Genomic DNA, 24,343 nt, shown 5'->3' with positions numbered 1-24,343 from the left:
CTGCAGCAGCCCTGGGAGCAGCCAGCGCCAGCTGCCTGCAGCTGCTGGGCTGCACCATGCTCCGCCTGTCCCCACTCACCGCTGCTCCTGGGGCTGCTGCAGCTGGGGCGAGTGCTGCGCCCTGTGCTGCCCGGGGCTCTGCCTGTCTGCGCTCACCCCAGCCCATGCTGGAGCAGTCCCAGGAGCAGCTGACACCAGCTGCCTCCCCCACGGCACAATGCAGCCCAGGTGGTGGGGTGAGCCCGAGTGTGGGGGCAGGCAGCTGGCACTGGCCGCTTCCAGGGCCGCTGCAGCTGGGACTGGGGTGACAGGGGCCATGGCCCTTTCCCCTGCCCCCACCCCCCCACAGACTTACCAGCTTGGGGTGGGGGCGGGCATCTATGCTGATCACATAAGAGCGAATTTACCTTGCATATAATTAATTATGGGTTTAAATATGCTCATCACATAAGAGCGAATTCACATATAAAGAACCTGCATAAATCAAGAGAAACCTGTACCTATTCAGAATGGATGAGTACAAGAGGACAAATAATTGCATTGGGAGAATTTTGTTAGTATACGATGTTGAAAAATTCAAGTTCTTTAGACCTGAAGATATTTGACAGCACTGGTGGTTTTGTCCAATCTCCACCTCCTCCTAAAACTGCAGGTAAGTTAACTTTGTTATAACAAAGGAAGACTTTAGAAACCTGACAGCAGAACTTGTCAAAAGCCTGCAACTGATATGCTGGTGTTACTTACTACTTTGTAATCTTCTGGGCTGTGGAGCCTCAAATTCATCTGAGCTCTCTTCTGCTATAAGAAGAGCTTGAATGTCTGGGTGTAAATTGTTTTGGTCGGCTTCACCAGTAGCCAATGCTCTGCAGTGCAATACCAGAGAAACATCCTGGTTATAGAAGTGAAAATAGTGGCAAATGCGGCTGGCTTCATGTACGCTTCCTTCATCCAGAAGATGTCCAATCAGAAAATTAAGTGACTCCACCTCAGTCCTATCCAGTGCATGTGGAGGTGTATCTTTGAATACAAGACCATCAAGCTGCAAATATTTTGGTGTGTTCAGAGTAGCTAGCTTAGAGAAGGAAAACTCTTTGGCTAAGTTCTCAAAGGAAAGTTCACTACCCATCGAAGCCTGGCAAGACAATCTCGACTTCTCCAATCCACTGTCTCTAGTTAAGGTTTGATGTGCAATGCGACAAAGCCAGATCTGCTTCTCTATTTCTTCCAGCTTCTCCAGTGGCACCGAGTCATCCTGGGCTAACCAGTGGCCAGCCAAAGTAAGCAGCAAATGTTTCTCTATGTTGTTGTTTATCTTATCAGCGGACGATTCAAACACCACATTTGCCTGAGCTGAAAAAAAGTCAGACGCAGCTTTGTTGGAGATTGAATTTTTTGTAAAACTATTGTGACACTTTTTCCAGAAGTCAATTCTAGTTTGTTTTTGATGCCACTGTCCAGTCTGCTTGAGAAGATGCATATCTCGAAGTACCTGCAAAACGCATGAAAGGCTGAGAGGACTTAACTTCAGCATCAATTTTCAGTTTTCCCTAAATAAAATATGCACCGATATAAATTGATTTGATTACCAAAAACAGAACTTAGGGCATTTTTACACATGGTCCAAGGGCTGACAGGGTGCTGCTTTAATTAGAGTGGCTCTAAGAGCTGCTCTAATTGAAGTGCCACCCCACCATCTATAATCAGTGTCGCAGCGCCTAAAAATGGCGATGGGGGTGCTTGAACTAAGGCTCACTGGACGAGCTTAATTTCAAGTGCCCCCGCCATCATTTTTGAGCATGGGGACACTGATACACAAGTAGCAGGAGGCTGCTAGAGCAACTGCCACACTCCAGCAGACTAGATTAATTCCAGTGCATCAGAGCAGCCTCGGTGCTCGTGTATACGTGCCCTTATAGTCAACGTGTCTGAGGGTAGTGACTCCAGCTCAAACCAGTAAAGTACTAAGTACATCTGTTTTGCTGGATAAATAAAATGAACAGATGTACCAAGTAAACATACAGTGACAAAAAAGAAAGTGGAATTATTTTATTCACTAGAAGGCTCTGAAAATGAAGATGCCTGGCAGGGTCAACTTAATTGTAGTTCAAACTAGAATAATTCAGGGAACAGTTTTCTAAATCCTACAGAGGGGCTGAAAAAGTCATTCTTGATACCATTAAAGTATGTGAGCACCTGTTAAGAGCTTAATGGCAGAAAAGACATTTGACTATGTGAATATTTCACTTTTAAGTATCACACAACTTCCGACAACTATAATGTACCTCTTGAATAACCACGCTGTCCACAGGCAGTTCTGCTAATTCTGCTACCTTCCTAGCCAGTGAGAACATCCCTCCCTCTTGCAGCTGCTCTAAAATTGATCTGCATTCATTCTGAAAAGTCTCTGTGTTGTAGTTGGTTAGGATGGCGCGATTAATAGATATGGACGAATCCTTCAAGATCTGACTAAGGACACACAATTTCTTCACATCTGGGCCTGTTTCAGAAGAGAGTGTAGTTATTATTAAAGCAATTTTCTTTATAAACAAAGTCATCAGTGGTACATGCATTCCAACATGTCACTAGGAAAGGAGCCTCGCTTCAGCAGATGAACACATTACAATGCTCCAAAATATGCTCTCATTCTAAAGCTGGACTGTTCCCATTCATCCTTCACTACACACACCTGCAATCAACCATTCCCCTTAACAGGTTAAAGCCTGCTTAAGATTTCCCTTCATGACTATCTGCATGAAACACTTCTGGTTAAAAAAATTCTCATACTTTGTAGTATCAAATTGTTTGTCTATTCAAAGTAACATTTTATCATGTTTTTTCTCTCCATAAAAATAAACAGTGATGCAATCCAAGCTCCAGCATTTAATTATTCCATGGAGACTTCTCTCACGTGGACTAGGCATTTTTCAAACTTTGCTACATATTTTAAATTCATACTAGCTTAAAACAACCAGATTACCTAAGCAAATAAATTATCCTTACCATCAGGTAGAAGATTATTTGGACCTGCAAAGAGCTGCAACAGTTTTCCTAATTCATACTGTGTTCTACACTGCTGCAACATCAATTCAAGAAGAAATGATGCTTGAGACTCCACCCATGGTAGAGGTATAACTGAAGGCGTCTTTTCATCTGAAGTTTTAAGCTGTGTACATAAAATGGATTTCTAAGATTTTTTTTTACATTCATATTCAGCAGTAAATTAATAACTTTATTTCTTGTAAGGTGAAGTCACACTGGAAAAAATATAAAGCAATACCTATTCCAAAACATGGCTCCAAAAAGAGGCCCTATATTTACTGTTAAATTGGAAATAGTGAATTTATTTATAGATAAGAATTCTGTAAATTTCCCCTAAAAACAGTACTCGTGGAGCTGATAAATTTCAGGGATGACACCTAGGTAGAGAAGACCCCTTCTTTAGAGGTCTATAACCTGGCCTATATCCTGTTTGTTTTATATACTTACCCATGATATAGAGTTAGCATAGTCTTCTGAGTAAAGAAACCCCTGACCTAAACCTTGACTTGAATCAAATGGAAAAAGGCATCAGAAATAATGAGACAGAACATTAGTTACTGGGATGCCCAGGGAGATAGAAAAACAGAGATGAAAGGAGAGAAGAATTTGTGACGTGTCTACCTGGGATAAGTAAAGAAAAAAAGGACTGAAAATTATTCCAAATATGCCCTTGCTGCATTTGTCTCAGTCACTGCTGGGCCAAATTCTTGCCCTCTGTTAGACCCTGACCTAGAAGAGCACTTAAGCACATGGCTCCTATCTCACTGAAGCCAACTGCTAAATCTGGGCCTTGAGGGGGTTGCTCATGTGCAACTTGGCCCTCGCAGAGGTTTTCAGAAGCCAAGTCTACATAGTCTTTGTGACTGCTAAAACAAATGTCACAGAGCAGCCCTTTTTCAGAAATGCACTCTTCAGAAAACTGCCAGAAGTATTCAAGAGCACCTGTTGACCTGGAGATTTTCTGTGCAAGCTGCTATTTTATCAGTACCCCCATATTCACTGTACTGTGATAATTAACACTACTTACGAGTGACCAGGAACTGCAATTCTTTTCCTCCCATGAACAGTTTTGTACACTACTAGCAGTCTCACTCACGTAACAGAACTGGTCATGGGGTAAGGTGTTCCTCTTTTGTAAGTGAGGGTATCAGTTTCTGGCCCCGTGTCACAAATAAAGATTTAGAGAAATGCATGCAATTTATTAAAGCAACAGTCCCTTTTACTCCAACCCCCAACCCCAACCCCGCCCCTTAAAAAAAAACAATCAAAAAACCCCAAACCCAGTTTTTCCACCAAGTATCAGTGATGAAGAAGCTGTTTGAAACCTTTACTCCAATGGTTCTCAACCCCTTTTTGTACCAGGACCCATTTGTAAACATTGATGGCCAGGCCCAACCCAGTGCGCCGCCCCCCCCAATCTCCAGGCCCCAACCCACCCAGTGTGTGGAACTGGGCCGGGGGTACGGGGGGGTGGGGAGGGGGCATGGGGGACATGCAGGGGCCATAAGCAGCTCCTTGCAGGCTGGAACTCTGCCAGCCCACAAGGGAAACACCATGGTTTGCCACATTTTCTCCTTTAAAAGACCATCTATTTTTAAAGTTTGTTGATCCATTTTTAAAAGTTTGTTCACGACCCTTTCATATATTCTTGTGACCCACTTTTGGATCGCGATCCATGGGTTGAGAAATGCTGCTTTACTCCAAAATCCTCTCCTAAATTATTTTGATTGGTTTCTTTATCTTTATTTTAACTTTAACATTAGAAAGACATCCAGATGCAATATGACACTTAGGCAAAGGCATTTTTATAAAGTAAAATGAATGCTGCTTACTTTTTCAAGACTCATCTGGAGGTTGCAGAGTTTGGTTTTAGCTTCACTGTACTTTTTACAGTCCATACATAATTCATAGATTTCAAGCATTTGCAATAGTGGGGAATCCTTTGAGACAGACATAAAGGTTATAAATATCACTGAAAGTGCAGTCCTTTAATTAATGAAGAGGGGATTTTTTTAAACAATGTGACAGAACAATAATTACGATTTGCGCTCGCTTATAAAGTTGTATATAGACCTGAAAAAGTATTTGCAAGTTTGTAGCTGTTCAAAGAACATCTATTTTAACATTTTTGATAGGGTCAGGTACCTCAGAGGATCAAGTAATCGTTATTTTCCAAATAATCTGAAAGATGGCGTAGAAAACCTTCTGGGAACCAGAGGACGGTCTATTTGGAGAGGTGAAGTACATACAAAATTTAGGCTTAAAACGCTTGTTAGCTACCTTTAGAAAGAGAGAGAAACCACTCAGAAGAGTTTTACTTTTCCGCTTTCTTAAAAACATCTTCCAGAGACTGGAAAGGTCCTGAAGATCCCATTCATGATTTTCCACAGAGCCTTGAACGTGGCTTGTTGCTTCAGCAGCAGTCGCATTATCCACAGAGGTAATGATCCAAACACAGAGACACTGAATAATACCGGCATCCTATCAAATGGACAGAAGTGGTTGATTTTTAAAAACCAAGGAGGTAGTAGATCCTGCTTAATCAGTTAATAACTACAAGGACAGCTGTCAAGCTACCCATAAAACATCACGGAGTGTCTTACGAATCCGATTATTTTGACAGCTGAGGAATACTTACGGAATGCCCCTCTCTATACAGTTGTCTTTGAAGTACGCATGTGAGATAATTATCTACCTCATCCCCAGAACAAGGAGAATTTTCCTTATTTTGCAACAAACATCAAAATTAAAATACTTTGGAATAATCTTTACCTGAAAACACGCTGCTAACACACTCAGGAATGGGGCATGGTGCTTCATTCCTTCCATCAAAAGGTAGCGTGAGGGGTTAGGCTTCTCTTGGCACCAAAAGAGAATCTGGAAGAGATCACCTGGATGCCCCCTCTGCCTCTGTTCGGTTGGGACTGGTCTGGTACTGTCACTGTGATGACTTCCTAGGCTAGGGTGAGAGAGCTCTAAGCTCTCAAAGGCCAGCATCAAGTGATCTTGTAAAATGGGAGTGAAATCTTGAAGGATACAAGTGACCTAGAAAAATAATCAAAAGGCATCTATAAATAGAAAGCATTCAAAGAGACTGGGAGAGTATTGCATACTTGCAGTAAAACCCAGCAAACAAAATGAAGGCATGTCAGCAAAGTGATTTTAAACAGTACACTTCTGAAGAGTTACAAATGAAAATGCATTCTATCAAAGCAAAGTCAAACATCAAAATTCCTTTCTTATGTAAAAACAAAACTCAAAAAACACGCAGGCATTTTCAGCCTTTGCAACATCCTTGGCATTAGTGGTACCTTGTGAAAAGGAATTTTTCAGCAAATTGGCCCTGTGCCTTGTTTTCAGGCAATTTCACATTTAATTACCATTTTTTTATTTTGAAAATATTACAAGTGGGCTTTTCAAAGTAGCTCAAGTCCCCACACCCTTTGAACTTAATTTTAGTTGGATTTGGGACCAGCACTCTCTTACGACATTTTGAAAATTCTAGCCTAAAACTGAATGGAAATGCAATATTATAGTAATTGTAGAAAGAAACTTTTTGGGGCCAAAATGCCAAATGTATATGCTCAAATGGCATTGATCTCAATGGGAATTACCTAAAATTGTACAGGTGGGCTGCCAAAGACTGTCACTGCAACACTGTACAAAGTATGTAACATAACAAAATATAAAATGTCTACAGTAAACATCTTTACTCACATAGTAGACAAACTGCAAATACAGTTTGCTGTAGTTACAAGGGATATATCCATGGAGCCAATTCTCTATATTTTTAAGTTTGATTTTATATTAAATAGTTCTAAATTTGAAATGAACCCATGGTTTCTAACTGGATTGTAAAAGGACTAAAGCCAAAAATCCATAATGAATAAGCTAGTGAGATCTATAATTAACATGGAAGTAAACCCGCCTTTAGACAGGATTTCACTTTAAAGGCCATTCAGAAGGAGGGCGGGGCAGGGGGGTGGAAATCACATCTGCCTGAAAATATTTTACCTATTGCTGGAATCAACACCAAATTAGTATCAATAAGGGAATTAAAGCATTAAAAGAAAAACCTTCCATTTGACCAGTTTGTTCATGTGCAACTGACAGCATTTTGGGTACAGCCTTTGCTTCTTTTATTAACAGAACAAGGTTTGTATCAATTCTTCACACAATAGGAAGGGGAGAAGAATCTTAAAGAAAAATAAATATGAAAATTTGGCAGTAAAACAAGAAGGGTTAAGAATACACCCAGGCATTTGAAAAGCCTGAAAATTTCTAACTCGTTGTCTGAAACCGATTAGATGTAGGACATTTCAACTTGAAGCTGTCTCTTTAAAGGGAAACTAATATTAAAGAAAATCGTCTTCAAAAATACCCCCTACAACTGCTGATAATGCCTATAGCACCTCTTCTTATTTTAAATCACTCCTAGGAACTCACCTCATCTGGCCGGTAACTGTACATCTGGGCTTGGATAATGAACTGCAGCCAGTCATTGGATTTAGCACATTCCTTTAGATAAGATGTGCTCAGTCTGATATTATGGAGCTTACAGAACTGCATCACCAGAGACCACTGCCTTCTAGAGTCACTGGATGTCCTGTGTGACATTGAAAGGTAGTTTTAACTCAATCAGTTTTACTCAATTCAAATGCAACTGTCCTTTCATCTTCAAGTAATTAATGGTAAGAAAAATGAAGGAGAAATAAAATGCACATTCAATCTGACATATGACTAGACAACTCCTGTAGGTCTCCCAGTTGTAATAACTTGATAAATCCAGATGTTAACATTTGATTTAAAAACTGATCCAAAAACCTGCACTCCACTGTGTGGTGCAACTGATGGGAGTCCTTTGTTTGAATTCAGCAGGTACTGAATTAGATTGCATCCTGGGAGTCTAGCCCATCTTTTTTGTACATTCAAAATGTCCACCATAGTTCTGGCTTTGGCAATGAGCTTTGCTTTTAATTCAGGTCAAGAACTGTAGAGGCAGCATACTAAAACACTGGGTATTAGCTTCACTTCCCTATCACTGCTGATGGCATCTGGGACTATATTCTTACACAGCAACTGTTGCTTATAAATTTTGTTTAGTGCACTTGCACACAGCACATGCCTGACCGCAGAGGCTGCAACCAGACAAACGCGGTCGTGTGATAAGTGGCACCGCAGACATACCTGCAGCACCACATACAGCACATTCAGTTGTTCTCTGCCCTTCAAGGAAGCAGGGAGATATCCAGAGGTCAAAAAAACCCAACCCATGGGGAAAAAAAAGCAGAGCGGTGCACACAGTGGCAGCGTGCGCCACCCAAAGCCGGAGTCTGGCTAGTCAGAGCTGCACTCTGCTGCTGGCCAGGATCTGCGTGGCAGGACTGCTGCTGCTGCAGCCCTGGGAGGCCCCCAATGTAAGGCTGCTGGGGCCAGGCCAGTGCCGGCCCCAGCCTCCCCTATCTCACCCAGGGTAACTTGCCGCATGCCAGACTGCACATGGCACAGGCATTCCCTGGGGAACCAAGCATCCACGCACATCTGGATGTGTCCAGAAAGGCTAACATTTGGTGCTTTACCTCAGTTTGCCAATATAAAGGACATCAAAAGCATAGTTCACTCACTTCTTTATTCCTTGATGTTCAATTGTATCCCAAAAAGCTTCTTCCAAACAAATCAGCATTTCTTCTGCTGCTGTTCTTTCACCATCAGCCAATTTTGTCAACTTTTCAACTATTCATAAAAATAAAATGTTACCACTGGAGCTCTAGTTTGGTTTTAGACTAAAACATTTTTGAAAAAGGATCCTAATTCATTTACAGAAAAAAGAGCTCCACTTTCAAAAGTGATGCTAAGCACTCAGACTCTTAAGTCCTATCGTCATTTTTTTTTAATACAAGCCTTGGCATTTCTAAAAAATCTGTTGCAATTCTCAAGTAAATATGTTTGAACAAGCTTTTTCAGAAAGAGAGCAAAAGAAAAAACTCAATACCTTCCCTGAATAGAAGCGGAAACAGACTGGAGCTAGAGTTAAAAAGGCTGTTTTCTAAAGGTATTCCTAGAAAAAAAAGTTACTATGAAGTTTAGATGCACAATTTTTTCTGTAGTTTTCAGACAAAACTAAAGTACAAAAGAAAAAGAAATCTGTCAACTTTCTTCTATCTAGTCCTTTTATTACATCACAATATTAAGCAAACAAGGCAATCACTTTGAAAGGTTACTTCACTTTGTACAAGGAGGCTATTCTAGTTCTGGCTGCTCTTCTGACACACAGCCACCCATATTCCCGAGTCAGAACTGCCTCGCAGAGTAGTGAGAACAGGGCACCTAAGAATGGCAAAGCTATAAACTTTTCAAAGGAAATATGCTAGCCCTACTCATTTTAGAGATTATTCAGACTGGGTACAATTCCCTCTGCCACTCCCTAATACCTATTTATACCACTCAGTTTTAAAAGATGGACAAAGAAACTTTACCTAAGGATTCTCTTATTGCGCTGTGCTGAGACTCTTCGTTTTTACTCTTGAAGCTCAAAATTAGGTTTGCAACTTTAATATCAACTCGGAGTTTTAGGCTATGAAGCCCAAGTAATTCTAGAAAGCAGACACAGGCTGCCCCTATGGATGGTACGTAAAAGAAGGAAAGGGCTAAAGCATAGGCTTCACTTCCTGCTTGCTGAATCCTGAAACAAAGGAAAAGTCAGAGTCATTGCAATGCAGTTTTTAACTGAAATTTCAGGCACAAAAATTCACGATGCATGTTAGCACTTATCATTCTGTAAAATTATCACCAGTGGAACTTCTGATTTTGGTAGTGTTAGAAAACAGTTACCAGTTAGGAGTCACCATTTTAGGACAAAACTGAACCCAGGTAGGAAAATAAAATGTCCTACATCAAAATATTAAATTTGACTTGAAATTTGCAATTTATTTAAATAAACTTTTATATAACTAATGAGCATTTCATAGTTTTTGTTAAATAAGGTCTAATGTAAACACATTAAAAATTTTATCTTGCAAAGTTTACAATCAAAACCCTGCACTATGAAGAACCTGCAACCAAGGCCACAGGTTTACAGTGTCCAAGATGGATAAAAATGCAAGAGACACAAAAAAAGGCATAAATAGCAACTGGCAAATATGAGTTTTAGATTATTAACATGGAAGAACTCTCACTTGCTTAGTTAAAGAAATTTGTTCCTGGCACGACTTCAGTTGACTGTGTTCCTTTAAATGTTAGCTATGTTGTCCACACTGAGGCTGCCCTGCTTCATAATCTAAGGCCCACCGGGCCCCTCCATGTTGGAGGGAGGGTTCTAGGAGCTACTGCTGGAAGAGCAGCTCTGTCTGTGCAGTTCAGATGGATCCATGCTGACAAGGAACTGGGCTGGGAGAACACCTCTGAGGGCAGGAGGCAGAACAGCAGCCTGGCTCTCTCCTTCGGCACACGAGAAAGACCTCCGTAGGCTTGAAGATAGAGGACATTCTCACTGTGCTTGTACACAGAAGTAATTATCGAGAAAGGTCTTCCAACGTGCTGGAAGTTTGAACTACAGCTTATTTCAAACACTGAGACACAAAAGTTGTTACATACAGGGTACCAACAATTACACCAATTCAAAAGGGAGGGTGACTTAATTGCATGTCACCATACATCAAGCTGACCCTCTACAACTCTTTCATGTGTCCACTCTATCCTCTACGCAGAAACTAAACTACAATAAATGTACCTCTGGTTTCATTCAGAGGTAAATTACCACAGTTTAGCTTCCATCTGTAGGACAGAACAGATGTATGGAGCAGTTACAACACATCAGTCTGAAGCACAGTTAATCCTTCTTCCCCCTCCTCCTCTAAACTGGTACAATTGTATCATCTCTCTCTACTCACAATGCATCTATGTTTTAATTGCAGTGGTCATGAGTACTTAGGATATTTGGAGACTATAAGAAAATAGTCTATAAGCAAATCTCCTTCTATTAGCATTCTGCATTAAAACCCTCTTTGGCCTGGGCCCAGGTAAATGCTAATATCATACTTGCTTTGACACTGTACTCTACCAAATGGAGGGACTGCACTACTTGCCAACAGTGAACAGAAAATCTTGTGCAAAATACAAAGAACCTAGAAACTTGTAAGATTTAAGTATCACTTTCCTGGAACTCCTTCTAATCTCATAGTTTCACAGCCCAGTGGAAATTAAAACCTGTCACAGTGGGAACTTCACCTCGATTTACATAAATAAGAAGTCCACAGTGAAGGCTGAGAATGAAAAGCCTTACATTCCTACTACACTCAGGTAGGATTTTTTTCTGGGAAATGTCCTAAACCCCTGTATATTGTTACATTTTCTATGTAGGAAAAAGATGCTCTTTTTCCTTTAAAGTTCACCTGCTAACGTAACTTTTCCAGGTAAAATACTAGGGAAAAAAAGCAGCTAGAACCTTGGATCATATAAGGTGCCTGAAGAAATTAGCACCTATATATCATCGAAGCACAATTCAAATTTAAAGGGATACAGTCAACGTGCTTCTAGTTGATATGAAACCTATTTTTTTCCTTAGAAATGAGACAACTAAACCAAAATGATCAGGAAATAAAAAGCAATTTGTTTCTCCAGCTCATGTACTTGGAAGCTGTCTCCTGATAGTCATTTTCCATCATCTCCCTTAATGGAAAGTTTTCCCATTTGCTCACGTGAATCCTTCACAGAGTAACAGGGCAAAGAAAACACATTAAAAGCAGGAAGAGGGTTTTTTTTTTAAAGAAAGCAGAGGCAGGTTTAATAACTGCAATTACTGTTAACTCTTTTTGCAGATGGCAGACTTAATTATATCCTCTCTTTTCTGTAGTTAAAACAGGGAAATTACAGTTCACAGGGAAAGAAAAAAGGGGAAAACAGCTCTCTCCTTTTTACCTATAGCTGGTTTTCAAGTTAGAGCCTAGTCCTGCAATTGTAAATCCTCAGAGCACTCCCCCTCAAATTGGCTTTGGCAGATGCATGAGGATACTGCGTACCCTTGGTTTACAAACCCAGACCTAACATACTACTTAAACAGCAAACCTTAATGTTATCAACCACATACCCAACTATCTACCAAAACAAAGACACCCATTCTACATTCTAGTCTTGTGTACATACAGCTATTTAAAAAATGAGCTTCATTGGCCTTAACTCGACCAGCCAACTATTTTATCTATATTTTTCATTTTCACTATTCTTTACCTTCCTTTTTATTTTTTCGATGAACACACATTTGTTTTTAAATACAATACAATAAATGAGAATTTAAATTTTGAAAGCTGGAACTATTTACAGAATGACAGTCCAGTGTCTCATCTTAAACTGTGTTCCGGTATGGGGATACGCCACATTACCACCTATATTTCAATACTTACAACTGCTTTGGGGATTTGCTCTTTGCTAGCTGCTGTACTAAAAAAGTGCCAAAAGCAAACGATGGCCGTCCATGGTGCAAGTAGTAGGAAAAGTCTAGTCGTTCCATTACAGCATGCTTGTTTACCAGTTCAGGAGATGAGAAATGAGGAAAGTCACTTGAGGTGTCTAGAAACAAAGCATTACAACTGCATATAAACTTAGTTTAAAAAAAGGAAGGTGTCTTTCTGCTACTCAGTGACTTCTACTGAAGAGGAAATTGAGCATCAAGTTAGCTCTGCTTTAAACTACAGAGGTTCCCAGTATGACTGGAATTCCAGTTCTGGACTTTCAGTACAACTAGAGACACTATTTTAGTAGGTCACCCAACCTCATTGTCTCTTATCTTCCTTCTGTTAGAATTCAGAATATATTGCTCAGTTATCAGTACATTTCAAAGAGGATTACTTATAAAGATGTTTTTAGAAGAGAAAAGCACTTCAGTTATATTCATGTGTTCCCAACTTTCTCTTTAAAAAAAGGTGCTGTTATAGCTAGACCACCACGATGTTCCTTTAAAACACAACCTTTAAACATAAGAAACATTCCAAAAAGAAATGCTTATTGGACACAGTGATCTATTGGGCATTCCCACTACAAACTACCTCATTCAAAGCAGCCTAGAAAAAACATTTTCAACTGTAACATTACATACCTGCAATGGCAAGAGTATTTGTTGATTGCCAGCCAAAGAGTTTGGTGGGATCAAATGGTGCTAATGACTGAAAGAGTAGATACAAATGACACTCAGAAACAGCTTAAAGTGTTTGCTGTTGTTTTTTTTTTAAAATTAAGAACTTTTTAAGGAGTTACAACAGGTGATAGTAAAGCTGCTGCAGAGGCTATAGTGTCAATACCCCTGACAGTTGTTTTTAGAAAGTACCTATTCTTAATGCACGCAGGACCAGCGTGATTGTACTTTTAAGCATAAAATTAAGTCTCTCTGAAATAAATGGAAAGGCGAGTACACAAGTACTATGCTAAACTGCAGCCTTACTAGGACTAATGATTTTCTAGAACACAGTGGTTCAAACTATCAATGGGCCATTTCACCATCCAGTGTAAGCCATGGATATGCAACAAAGGTAACCTAGTTAAGTGCTTAAACAAAGACTTCAGGAGTCTAACCTTATACGCCATTTCTTTTTTTAGGAAGAAAACTTGTATTGCCTTAAAGCCTTGTCAGTCTGAAACCCAGGCTCCCACAAAGTAATATATGACAGAACACTATTGTGTATTTTGTTGCGTCATCAGGCCAGCCTAGAAGATGCTGAAGGGTAGCGGAGTTTTTCCACCCCCCAAAAATGAACCTGTTTCATCTTCTCCATGAAACATTTAAAAAATAAGCTACAAAATACAAAACAGATAGAAAATTAAAGTTTAATTAGTCTTAAACTAAGTCAGAAAAAACACATTCAAACGGTCCACAGATCAAAATAGAACTTCACTCACATTCTGATTTCTATTGTATCATGCAGCTTTGTTTGCAATGAATTACATGTACCTGAACAAGATGATAGAGTGAGATATCTGATGGAAGAATTCCATGAGAAGTGTACTGGGGAAAGAGAGCAGCCCTAAGTTTGGGGTAAGGAGCCAGTGCCATTTTTAAGAGCTGTGGATCCACCTTCTTCAGAGGCTTTTCAGCATCTTCATTCTGAAGAACCTATATTGAAAAAAGAAAAGAAACGGAGTATTTCACAAATAAAATTACTTGCACAAAGACACAATTTAAAATAAGATTTGAGAGCCAATTCCCATGGCTACTGTACTTTGCTACTTACTTCTAAACCATAACATTTTAAAAACAGATATTATAAACCATTATTTTTAAATATACTCTAATATTTAGTCTAGTTGTCATTATTTAGTGCATCTTTGCTCCTGGGGCAGCTGTGTGGTGCCAGTGTGATCAGCTGCCGTCACAGCACTGCTTGTTTTTGCCTCCCTTCTCCACAAATGCAGTGTCTGGGGCTGCTGCCCCGGTTGTGCCCTCCTCAGGTATGCTAGTTAATGAAGGATATTATACTAAAGGTATATTTTCAAGCTATGTACCAAGAAACAATGCAGTGGCATTTCCCTGTTAATCTGAATCATGTTAAGCCAACATCCCTTTCATTTTTGCAATCATAGCAGTAAATTTCCAGAGACAATTAGCATAAGGTTAGTTAGTCATTATAGACATTACCTGATCAATACCTCCAGGTGCATACATTGTAGTTGCAAGAGCTAAAAGTGTACGACCTTCTAGCAGCATGCTGCTGACGCTGGCTTGATTACTAGGAATCAAGATCTGAGCATTTGCAAGACTAGCCTGAAAAATCATCTTTGGATCTAGAAAAAAGAAGTGAGGTTTTTGTCCATCAAAAGCAATGATTTAATGACATTATTAAATTATAAGTTTAAAATAATTTCATGCTTAAGAAAAAAGGTTAAGGTTTATTTAAGTCAAGCAATTTTCTTCTTAGTTTTATTCACATGTCAACAGACGGGATTATAGAACCTTCTTAATTTATGTAAAATTCTCATTGTGCTCAAACAGGAATTTAGTTTACATAGGGGGTTGCACTTGATCTGCTGGGGTCCCTTCCAACCCTGAAAATCTATGAAAACTATGAAAATCAGGTCTAGTATTTTACTGTGTGTTATAAATCAGTTTTTTTTTTACTTTAGAGCAGAGATGTTTTTGAAAATATAAAGCTTGAATAAAGGGTTTATTTGCATTTATTCACAATTTGTTAAACACTGATAAAATGCTTGGTGCTATACAAGACAGATGGGATTTTTAGAAATACCTGAATAAATCAAGAACTTTCTTAGTGATACTGATTGATTAATGTTGATATTCCTGGGCAATGAATGTATAACGTAAAAGATGCAGGTAAGCTAACACACAGTAAACACATCTTTGTTCTGCTGCTATTTAGACTTCTACTAATGTATTCATCAGCATTTTCAATGGTACATAATCTCTCTCAGGTACTTACATGACCCTCACCACTGCAGCATTTCAATGCCTCATTATCTTTATCCTGGACACCCCTTGTGAAACATTTGATTCCTCATTTTACTGATAAAGAACTCACCTAGAGAGGCTACTGGACTTGCTCAAGGTCACACAAGGAGCAGAAAATTAATCGCAGCTCCCCCAAGTGTTTTGCTAACTGAACAAGGCCAGGCTCCTACCTCTTGGGTTACTGGCAACACCTCGACACTGCACCAGAAATTCAAACCAGGGGTGAGCTTCATGCAGTTCCTTGTTATCCAAAATAGGGCAATTCGAAGGAGTTAAACTGAAAATAAGACAAAAATAGTAGCATTGTGAATATAACAAACCAAACAGTCTCTAGGGCTGTCAACCCAGCACCAATCATAGAAGTAGAGCTCTGTACATGATGCTTTTAATATAACCTGAATTTTTATGAAAACCTTGTTTCATTGAATTGATTTGCAGAGTTTTCTCTATCCCACCCTTACACCTTTGGTTAAACAATTACAATGCTACTGTAGCTCCGTCCCAGTCCGTATAGATTTAACACATTTTAAATTTTTGGGTAAACAACAGTCCCTGAATCTTACAGTTTACATTACCATTGTAAATACCTGGCTAACTTTCATTCATATGTCTGAATGTATCATTCAAATTGAACAGCCTTTGTTGAAAGGATTTTCAATAACTTATTTTTGATCAAGTTTGCCCTCATCCCAGAGTTTTAAACACATTAACTTGCTTTCCACCCTCAATGTCTTCTTCTCATTTGTTTCATCAACCATTCTCTCCAAGGACTGCTAGAAAATATTTGTTCTGTCAGAACAGCATCTGTTGTAAAGATACTATTTGCTTCCTATATCAAAAGTGATGGCTGGGAGAATAATCCTAAAGCAAATAGCCCTCTCTCTTCTCAAAACACAACTAGCTTTGACATGCAATTCTGCAGCAAATTTACTAGTCAACGTATCAAAATTTTAGTCATATCTGGGCCCAAACTGGGCAGGTTCTAAATAGCGCTGCTATTTAGCTCCATATTAAGATTCTATTACTTAAATCATTGCAGTGTTTCAAATGGTCACAGTAATAATGCTCTTCCTTAAATATTAAGGAACATGCAAACAGTCACTATATCAAACATAACACAAAGGAAGCTTCAATATCAGACAGCAAGAGATACCCAAGTGTCAGAGTTGAGCTTTCAAGGGCCACGCTAATTAGTGTCAAGGCATTACAGTACCTGCCATGAGACAAAGCTTCAGTTCAAAGCACAATACACCTCCTTCCAAATTTTTCTTGAAGTCATTACTGCTCTGACAAGCTTTAAATAGTTCTTTTTGTCAGATAGCAAGAACTCAGTTATTCTTGAAAATTTCATCACTTGCTATCTAAATTGTATTTTACTAGCTTTCATTTTTAAAAATTATCTGAATATAAACACTTTTTTCTGACAAATATATCAAATACTTGTACCTGTAATAGTCTAAATAAGTGTACAGTAGATATTGCAGACTATGCTCTAAACAGTAAAGGATGAAACAGGTATGGAAGTCCAAACCACTTGCAGTACTGTATTTTGGAACAGGGTGTGGATTTTGCATTATTCCTCCAGTGTGGGTCAATCTTAGGAGGAGGAGTTCAAAATCATCTTGTTCAGATGGGACAAAAATTCCATTTCTATCAAGGAAAAAGAAACATTACGTACACACACATCTCATTAAGCACTTGTCGCTTTCACAAATGTGGAGGCTGAACACAACAGGAATTCTAATTATATTGTATAGTGGATTGCAGAAGCAACCGTAAGATGCAAAATACATTTGTTTACAATGCTTTCACAGCACCACATAGGGGTTTTAGTTATTATTATGCGTTGTGGGAGGGACATGAAATATTGCATATTTCTGGATTTCCTCAGCATAGATAAAATGGGTAACAGAAACATATTTTATGCATAAGATCTGTGCACTGGTTGTACATTTCTTGTGCTCCCAAAACTCCTATTGCATTCAGTGAGAAGTCTGGGTGTGCAGAGACTATGGGACTGAACCCATACTTTTCAGCTGATTCATACTATCTAAATAAATATATTTCTTTTTTTTGTATGGTATTGTATATCTTAAACTTCAGAGTTATGCTTCTATATCCCAAGATTCTGGTTCTCCAAGTATGTAAACCTAGTGTGAACACCATGAGGACACATACCTCGCCAGCTTGTCTAATATTTCATTCCTTACGTAGCTGCTGCATAGCGTGTTCTGGTCAATGATATCTGGTGTCAGAGGAGGCCAGTTAGCCTGTTGACATAAAGTCTGCCTGTTGTGTGGAAGTGACTCTTCAATCCATGAGCAAATGCTAAGCCAATCATGCTGGGCTGTTACGTGCATCCAAAGAACTTCAGGATTACAGGACTTGAAGTCTGAATTTTAAACACACAATGACAACTTGCTGAGGCAATACTGAAACTTGTAGCTAATATGCATACCTTGTAAAAGGGTACCTTTCTTTGAATTAAAGGCAGTGCCATAACTATGTAAAACTTTACTAGTAAAAGTACTGCAATGTAATAGGCTGTAGAGAACACTAATACATGTCATTTGCTATAAACAGCAAACTATTTTGGGAAGCCCTTTTAACTTGTTCCTTCCCCTCTGATCCTCCTGAGCATACTTTTATGGTTGGATGAACTCTAAAATTTATTGGAGTTTTTGCCCTGACACTCATAAACATGTGTTTACCTTGCAACAGCAAAAAGTAAGTAAACCTCACTCGTTATGTGTTACATCTACACCCATGTCACATATGGCTGCAAAGTCACTTCAGTTTTCAATGTGCAGTTCATTCATGTTGGAATACTTGCCTTCCGGTGATTTCTTAGGAAGAAGTATCATCTCTTGAGTGAGTGGATCCCACCACTGAGCCCAGTTTAACATAACCCTGTGATCCTTGTTGTTAATCCGATGCTTGTCAGAATTTAAAAATGTGCTCAGAACAGCTGTGTGACTGGAGAGATCTTCTTCCTTTCTCCAGTTCCTAAAACTGACAGCAATATTCACTCATTAATATGTTTTCATATTAAACCACAGTTTATAACACCAGTAACATTAACAAGAGAGTTAATCAACTTTGTGTTTGAAAAGTGTTCGTAGAAATAAGTTTTTATATCTTCAGTCAAAATGTTGCTAGTACCTTGAATAAAGTAGCGTAAAGGGGAAAAAAGGCTAGTTAACTCTACTAGGTATAGCAGTAAGTATTCAGTACAGTAACAACTGATACAACAGACACATGAACCATAACAGGAATATTTTATAATGAATCAGATATTTAAAAGCCTCTTAACGTGCATTATTTCAGGGAAGAAGTAAGGTAACTACAAGCCAAAGAACTGATGATTAACTGCCACTGATTGTGTCCAACATAAATAAGCTGAAATACCATATTGCATGCACTGTAAGGCTTTAATGTTTTTATATTTTAGCACAATTCCCTAGTTATTTAAGCTAGTATGCATGGTTGCTACTATTTTATTTACATTTACATTTATTTATTTTATTGTGGTGACATTGGCAAAAGCCCCCATAAAGCTGAAAATATTTAGCCATGGGTAGTATGCAAAGATTTCACACTATAGTCACAATTGTTGCATTCTTGAGAGCAGCAATCAGCTTTCAATCTCATGTAGTACTTTCCACAGTACTGACGAGCCCACATGATATTGCGTTTGGACAATCCCACGAGTCTACATTTGTCAGCATAGCAAAGCATGCCGAATACAAGCCTGATTCATAGTTCTTAGCATGATTAAAAGCTTAACAATGCTGTTGATTTGCAATAATAATGAAGTGAAGCTGCGTTACCTGGAAAGAGAGTGCCTCTCTCTATTTTCCTGGAAGGATCCTGAATAAAAGCTTTCAACCTGATGAACAAAATCTATCATTTTCTTTTCTTTTTCAGAAAAATAGTTTTCTTCTTGCAGTACTCCCACCTTGAAGGCAAATTTAACAAGTTACCTTTGACTGCAATTCTATTTTACAAGTTAGCGCTGACATAAAAAGGAGTTGTGCTCTATTGAGATAGAAATAATTTATGGAAAAAAAACTTGCAGGGGTGTAAATAAATGTAAGGAAAAAGCATGGCACCCATCAAATCAACGAGAGTTGCAAAACTGACTTCACTTGGGCCAGGATTTCAACTTGTGAGCATGCACTCAAGAAGAAAACTATACCAGGGTAAAGAAACTTCACTTCAACTGCAGATGTAAAAGAGAGACAGAAAAGATATAGCAACGGCAAATTTCCAAGGCTGTTCCACGGAAATGGGGCAAAAACAGAAGTGTTTGTATCAGACCAGCCTGGGGATAGGAAACAGCATTTATTCTACACAGAGTCTCTGAAAAGCTAATGATTTAGGGGACGGGTGAAAAAACTATTCTTTCACTTACCAGCAAAGCCCGTATATTTTTATCAATAGTGTGCAGACATATCTTATGCAACTGCTCCTTCACGTCAAAACCCTATCAGAGAGAAAGATAGATTTCCATCACAGGTTAATATAAGTCCTGCACATGGATACAATTGTTCCAATCAAGACAGAGCACTTGTTTTCCTGCACAAGTACAGCACCTTCTATATATACACTTGTATTTTCTTCCAATGATACGAACAGGCAAATCCAGTAATTCTATCCCCTGGTCTGTACAAATCCAAAAGGAAGTATCATAGGCACTCATTTCTTACAATTTTCACTAAAGGGTTAGTGTTCCCACCACCTGTAGAATTCAGTGGTGCGACAACGTTGTTTGCTGGACACTTCATATCTAAACTCTACCCATTAGTTCTTCAAAGACAGAGAAACACTCCTGTATGTTGTTGTTCTAATACCAGTTACAGTAACTAACATTAGCTAACTTTTATGTATTTATGCGTCTCCATCTTTAGCAAAAAAATGAATTTGATTAAAATAGTGCTCTATCTTGAGACCATCTTGAGACAAATGAAAGAAATTGCTAGCAGAAAGACTATTATCAGCTACAGTTTTTCATTCTTTTATAGCTTTTGTCCTTATTCATCACTATCAGGAAGAAACGAGCAGTAAAGCACCAAGGGAAGAACATGCAAAACTTCTAGTAGGAAAAAAAAGGAGAAATGTTAGTCCCCTCCCACCATATAAAATAAAATTTAATTTAAGGAATTGTGTGAGAACTAGCTAATGATTGTCAAACATTTTCTGACATCATTTTGAAACGAGCATAATGTGTACTAGCTCTCAGCATGCTAGGACAAATATCCCAACTGTGAGTTAGCCAGCAACAGTATTAATTCATCTCTAAATTCCACAGGTCACTTGTCTAGTTTACAAAGTATCTGTCCCTCAAGAGCTCTTATTTCTTACACTTCTCTAGAAATTCTTGTAGTAGCTTCAAAATACAAACCCAAACAAAATTAAAGAAAAAAACCACTAAAATATTCACTTTCTTTACTCACCATATTCATTAAAAGTTTTGAGGCCTCTTTAATATTGCCTTTCAGAAGACAGCTATAAACCAGATCCAAGCCTATTCGAATCAGCTCTTGAAGACTCTGAGCAGGATGGTGATGCACTCGGAAAAAAGTCTGAGCCTCTGGTATCAAGTTGTTTAAAATGGCCTCAGCAATTACTTGCTAAAAAGGAAAAAAAAATATAGATCTCTTTTAGAATAAGATACTGCAAATCCATGCAACTTACGAGCCTTGTGTTCCCTTTAAGACCTGAGCTTTTCTCAGTACTTTAGAGAGAAATGTTGATCATCCCCTTGAATACATTTAATAAGAATGTTCTAAACTTGATTTATTTTTACCTCAGGAGTCAGTTTTTCCCATGCTGGACTCTGTTCTATTTGGGGCATATCTTCACCAAGATCACAACTTATGTTATTGGTCTGCCTTCGAGGAAACTTGATCATAAATGTTCTCAGTTCAATAATGTAGCTGGTTAAAATATCCACGCACTTCTGCAAGCAGTTGTCAAGTTCTGTAGAGAAAAGCAATGGATCTCTGATGAAAATAAATGAACGCTACAAAGTTCACATGTACTGCTCAATGTTTAGCATGTTATCTTTTGATCTCAACAAATGAAAAGCATGCTGGAACAAATATGGGCCTTAATCCAGCAACTGCATCTGCATGGGTTAGGCCTCTGACATCACTGACAGTCCACAAAGACCTGCCTTCACTGACATGCTTGCAAGATCAGGGCCCTAGTTAGTGATATTAAGCTTAAATTAAGTCAGCCAACAATTACTTATACAACTTATCTTTGGCAAGTCAGATCATGATATATGGTGTGTAACCTGAGAAGTGGGTAAATGGGGAAGTCTTTCAGAGAGGAAGATAAGTGGCAAGGGAAATAATAAAGGCTTTTTTTGGAATTCAGTCATCTTCAGTGTTCAGAGTCAGATCAACTCGTATTCCTATCTTTGGTACTTCACAGTCTGATGCTGGCATCCCTAAACACGTGGAAGTCCCACAACCTCTGGTGGGCTGCACGACTAAGCCAGTGACCTCCTTGACCAGACAGTTTGGTCAGTTATTCTCTTATTTAGCATGTATATTGTATCCAGGTAAATTGTGTGTGGCATTATCCAAGTGAATATGATATTTTCAACAGTCAAATCTCCAGCCCAAATTAATTTCTGCAAACTTCAGAAGCACAGTTTTGGAAAAACCTAATGTCTGTGTAAAGAGTTTGGGATACCTAAATATTAAGATGCACTATTTAGGTTCTTACTAAAAAGGGCCAAGCATGGCATTAATGCCTGTAAAACACGCTAATCATTTTACCTTCTGTGTGGATAAAGATTTCTCGGATTTGCTTGTTAAGGAAAGCCAAGGTAAGATTCAGCAGTTGCTCAGAGAAGTGTTTGCTCTGAGCTTCCATATCATTTTCTCTGACGGATGAGCAAAGTAAGTCCAAGGCAGGCCTGAGTTCTTCCACACCTGCAATATGTAGAAGATTAAAAACACATGCACAATACATTATTTTTACACAACAAAAATTATACTAATGATAAGCCATAAAAGATGTCACTCACGTCAAAGAAACTTATGCAATTATACCACTTTGCTTTCATATCAATAATGTGTAAAGAAGCATAGTATTAGAATACAGCCAAAAAAATAATAATTGAATGTCTTGGGTAAGTTCTCTCTCACTCATTTATTGTGTAAAAGCTTAAGGAGCATCATCATTCAAACATGAACCACACGGTTGTTAAATACACTGGAAACTGACCTGTTTTACAGGAAAAAAAAAAAATATCCACAAACAAAATCAAGACAATTAACCATTAGTGAAATTTAAAATAATAATGCTTACTTCTTAAGTAAAACTGTGATGTGGTATTGGTAGACTGCTCAGCCACAGAGCAGGTTGTAGAGAGACTGAAAATATTCTCTTTACTTTTTAAAAAGAAGTCCACTGTGTCCAGCTGACGGTTCTCCAAACCAGCCTAAAGAAACATAAAAAAAACCCCAGTCATATATATTCTAAAAAGGCATACACTTTCCCTTTCAATTTAGCTTTAATAAATTAATTATAGATAGCAATACATAAACACACTCATAGCACATATTCAGGGTAGAAAAACAAAGTGATTTAGGTTTGTACCTTCATAACAGTCATGATGTATTTACCCAGCTTCTCAGGCAGACACTGTATATTCAAACCAGAACTGCTGCCAAGAGCAGGGAGGTGGGGAGGACAGCTAGCCCACTTCCATCCCACACCCAGGAAACACTTCTAGACTAGGGAACCAGCAGGGGCAATCTGAAGTTCCTGCACTTTTATGGCTGCCAAGACTTTTAAACAATGCTCTTTATTTTCTACAAAAAATGTCAACTGGAGCCCACTGTATAGACACAAGTGGTTTTAATTTTCTGTAAGAAAGATGTTGATTTTTTATCATTGTGGTAGCATAAGCAAAGTCAGTGATGGGCATCGGCTTGTAAAGTTTGTTCTGGCTTTGCAAGGCAGAGATGATAAAACTTAGCTCTAATCATATTATATAACATATCATCTGTAAAACCTTAGAAAACAAGCTACTGAAAAAACAGCACAGAGACTTTCAAAATAATGTAATTTTCCATGTACTGTTCCAGGCTCTTGATTAAAGGGGGAGGGGGGACCATTCCTTATAAAATACATCATATTTAGTTTTGCTTTTTTGCTATCATTTCCTTATTTGGGGGGTTTCTTGTATTTTGTCCTACCCTGAAGTTACTGACGCATACTCTGACCCATAACTCTAGGCTAAGGGAGCATTTGGGGTGCTGGAAACAACATTATTTCTAATAAAATATTACAGCAAGTTCCTTTTGTTACTTTGCAGAAATATTTTCTTGATCTGCAATAAATGAACAATATTTATTTTTACCTCTAATGCATGGATGGGAATCGAACATCTTCCCCACCCATTGAGATGACAAAGGGAATCTACAATTCCAGCACTGCCATAGATTATCAGTCTGTTCAAAAACTCTTCTTGAGTTAAACCAAACAGAATCAAGGAGAGACCATGCTCTAAACAAAAGAACCAAAGAGTCACCACACTTTAAAAAAATAGTAACTTGAAACAAAGCAAGAGACTTTCCCTTGTTTTTCACATAAATGTGTAAAGCCAGCACCCCCTTTCCTTATGAAGAAAACATCTGTACATGCTTATATAACATATATTTACAAATATAAAATTATAAGATGGTATACCTTCTCACAGGATCTATGTAACAGAACTATAAACAAAAATGAAAGCACACGTGACATTCTGAGAGTTTTTTATATGCCTAGTAGACAAAACCCCATATTAACTAAAAGGAAATCTTCATCAAAAGAAAAAGACTAATCCAC

The 24,343-nt window shown here is 38.5% G+C and overlaps 1 protein-coding gene across 3 annotated transcripts in view; it reads right to left on the bottom strand.

The window, feature by feature from the left end:
- The window catches only part of SPG11 (SPG11, spatacsin vesicle trafficking associated), a 51,061-nt gene that overhangs the window by 18,859 nt on the left and 7,859 nt on the right, over window positions 1-24,343 (bottom strand). For all 3 annotated transcript variants that reach the window (XR_003092008.1, XM_025193039.1, XM_025193038.1), the window contains exons 6-29: window positions 23,874-24,019; window positions 22,817-22,949; window positions 22,282-22,437; window positions 21,300-21,472; window positions 20,947-21,123; window positions 19,905-19,976; window positions 19,321-19,448; window positions 18,324-18,502; window positions 17,669-17,882; window positions 16,937-17,140; window positions 15,661-15,767; window positions 14,663-14,808; window positions 13,979-14,140; window positions 13,130-13,196; window positions 12,438-12,603; window positions 9,516-9,721; window positions 8,664-8,772; window positions 7,486-7,645; window positions 5,812-6,084; window positions 5,320-5,520; window positions 4,872-4,979; window positions 3,001-3,163; window positions 2,283-2,497; window positions 745-1,489 (exon numbers count right to left, since the gene is read on the bottom strand). Coding sequence is in view for 2 of the 3 variants with exons in the window: in XM_025193039.1 (XP_025048824.1) it covers window positions 745-1,489; window positions 2,283-2,497; window positions 3,001-3,163; window positions 4,872-4,979; window positions 5,320-5,520; window positions 5,812-6,084; window positions 7,486-7,645; window positions 8,664-8,772; window positions 9,516-9,721; window positions 12,438-12,603; window positions 13,130-13,196; window positions 13,979-14,140; window positions 14,663-14,808; window positions 15,661-15,767; window positions 16,937-17,140; window positions 17,669-17,882; window positions 18,324-18,502; window positions 19,321-19,448; window positions 19,905-19,976; window positions 20,947-21,123; window positions 21,300-21,472; window positions 22,282-22,437; window positions 22,817-22,949; window positions 23,874-24,019 (4,410 nt within the window). In the remaining variant the exon portion in view is untranslated. The remainder of the gene's footprint in view (window positions 1-744; window positions 1,490-2,282; window positions 2,498-3,000; window positions 3,164-4,871; window positions 4,980-5,319; window positions 5,521-5,811; window positions 6,085-7,485; window positions 7,646-8,663; window positions 8,773-9,515; window positions 9,722-12,437; window positions 12,604-13,129; window positions 13,197-13,978; window positions 14,141-14,662; window positions 14,809-15,660; window positions 15,768-16,936; window positions 17,141-17,668; window positions 17,883-18,323; window positions 18,503-19,320; window positions 19,449-19,904; window positions 19,977-20,946; window positions 21,124-21,299; window positions 21,473-22,281; window positions 22,438-22,816; window positions 22,950-23,873; window positions 24,020-24,343) is intronic.

The sequence above is a fragment of the Alligator sinensis genome, unplaced genomic scaffold (assembly GCF_000455745.1).
Source record: "Alligator sinensis unplaced genomic scaffold, ASM45574v1 scaffold997_1, whole genome shotgun sequence".
NCBI lineage: Eukaryota > Metazoa > Chordata > Crocodylia > Alligatoridae > Alligator > Alligator sinensis.
Note: the sequence above shows the minus strand (reverse complement) of the source record. Positions and strands in the feature narration are given on the sequence as shown.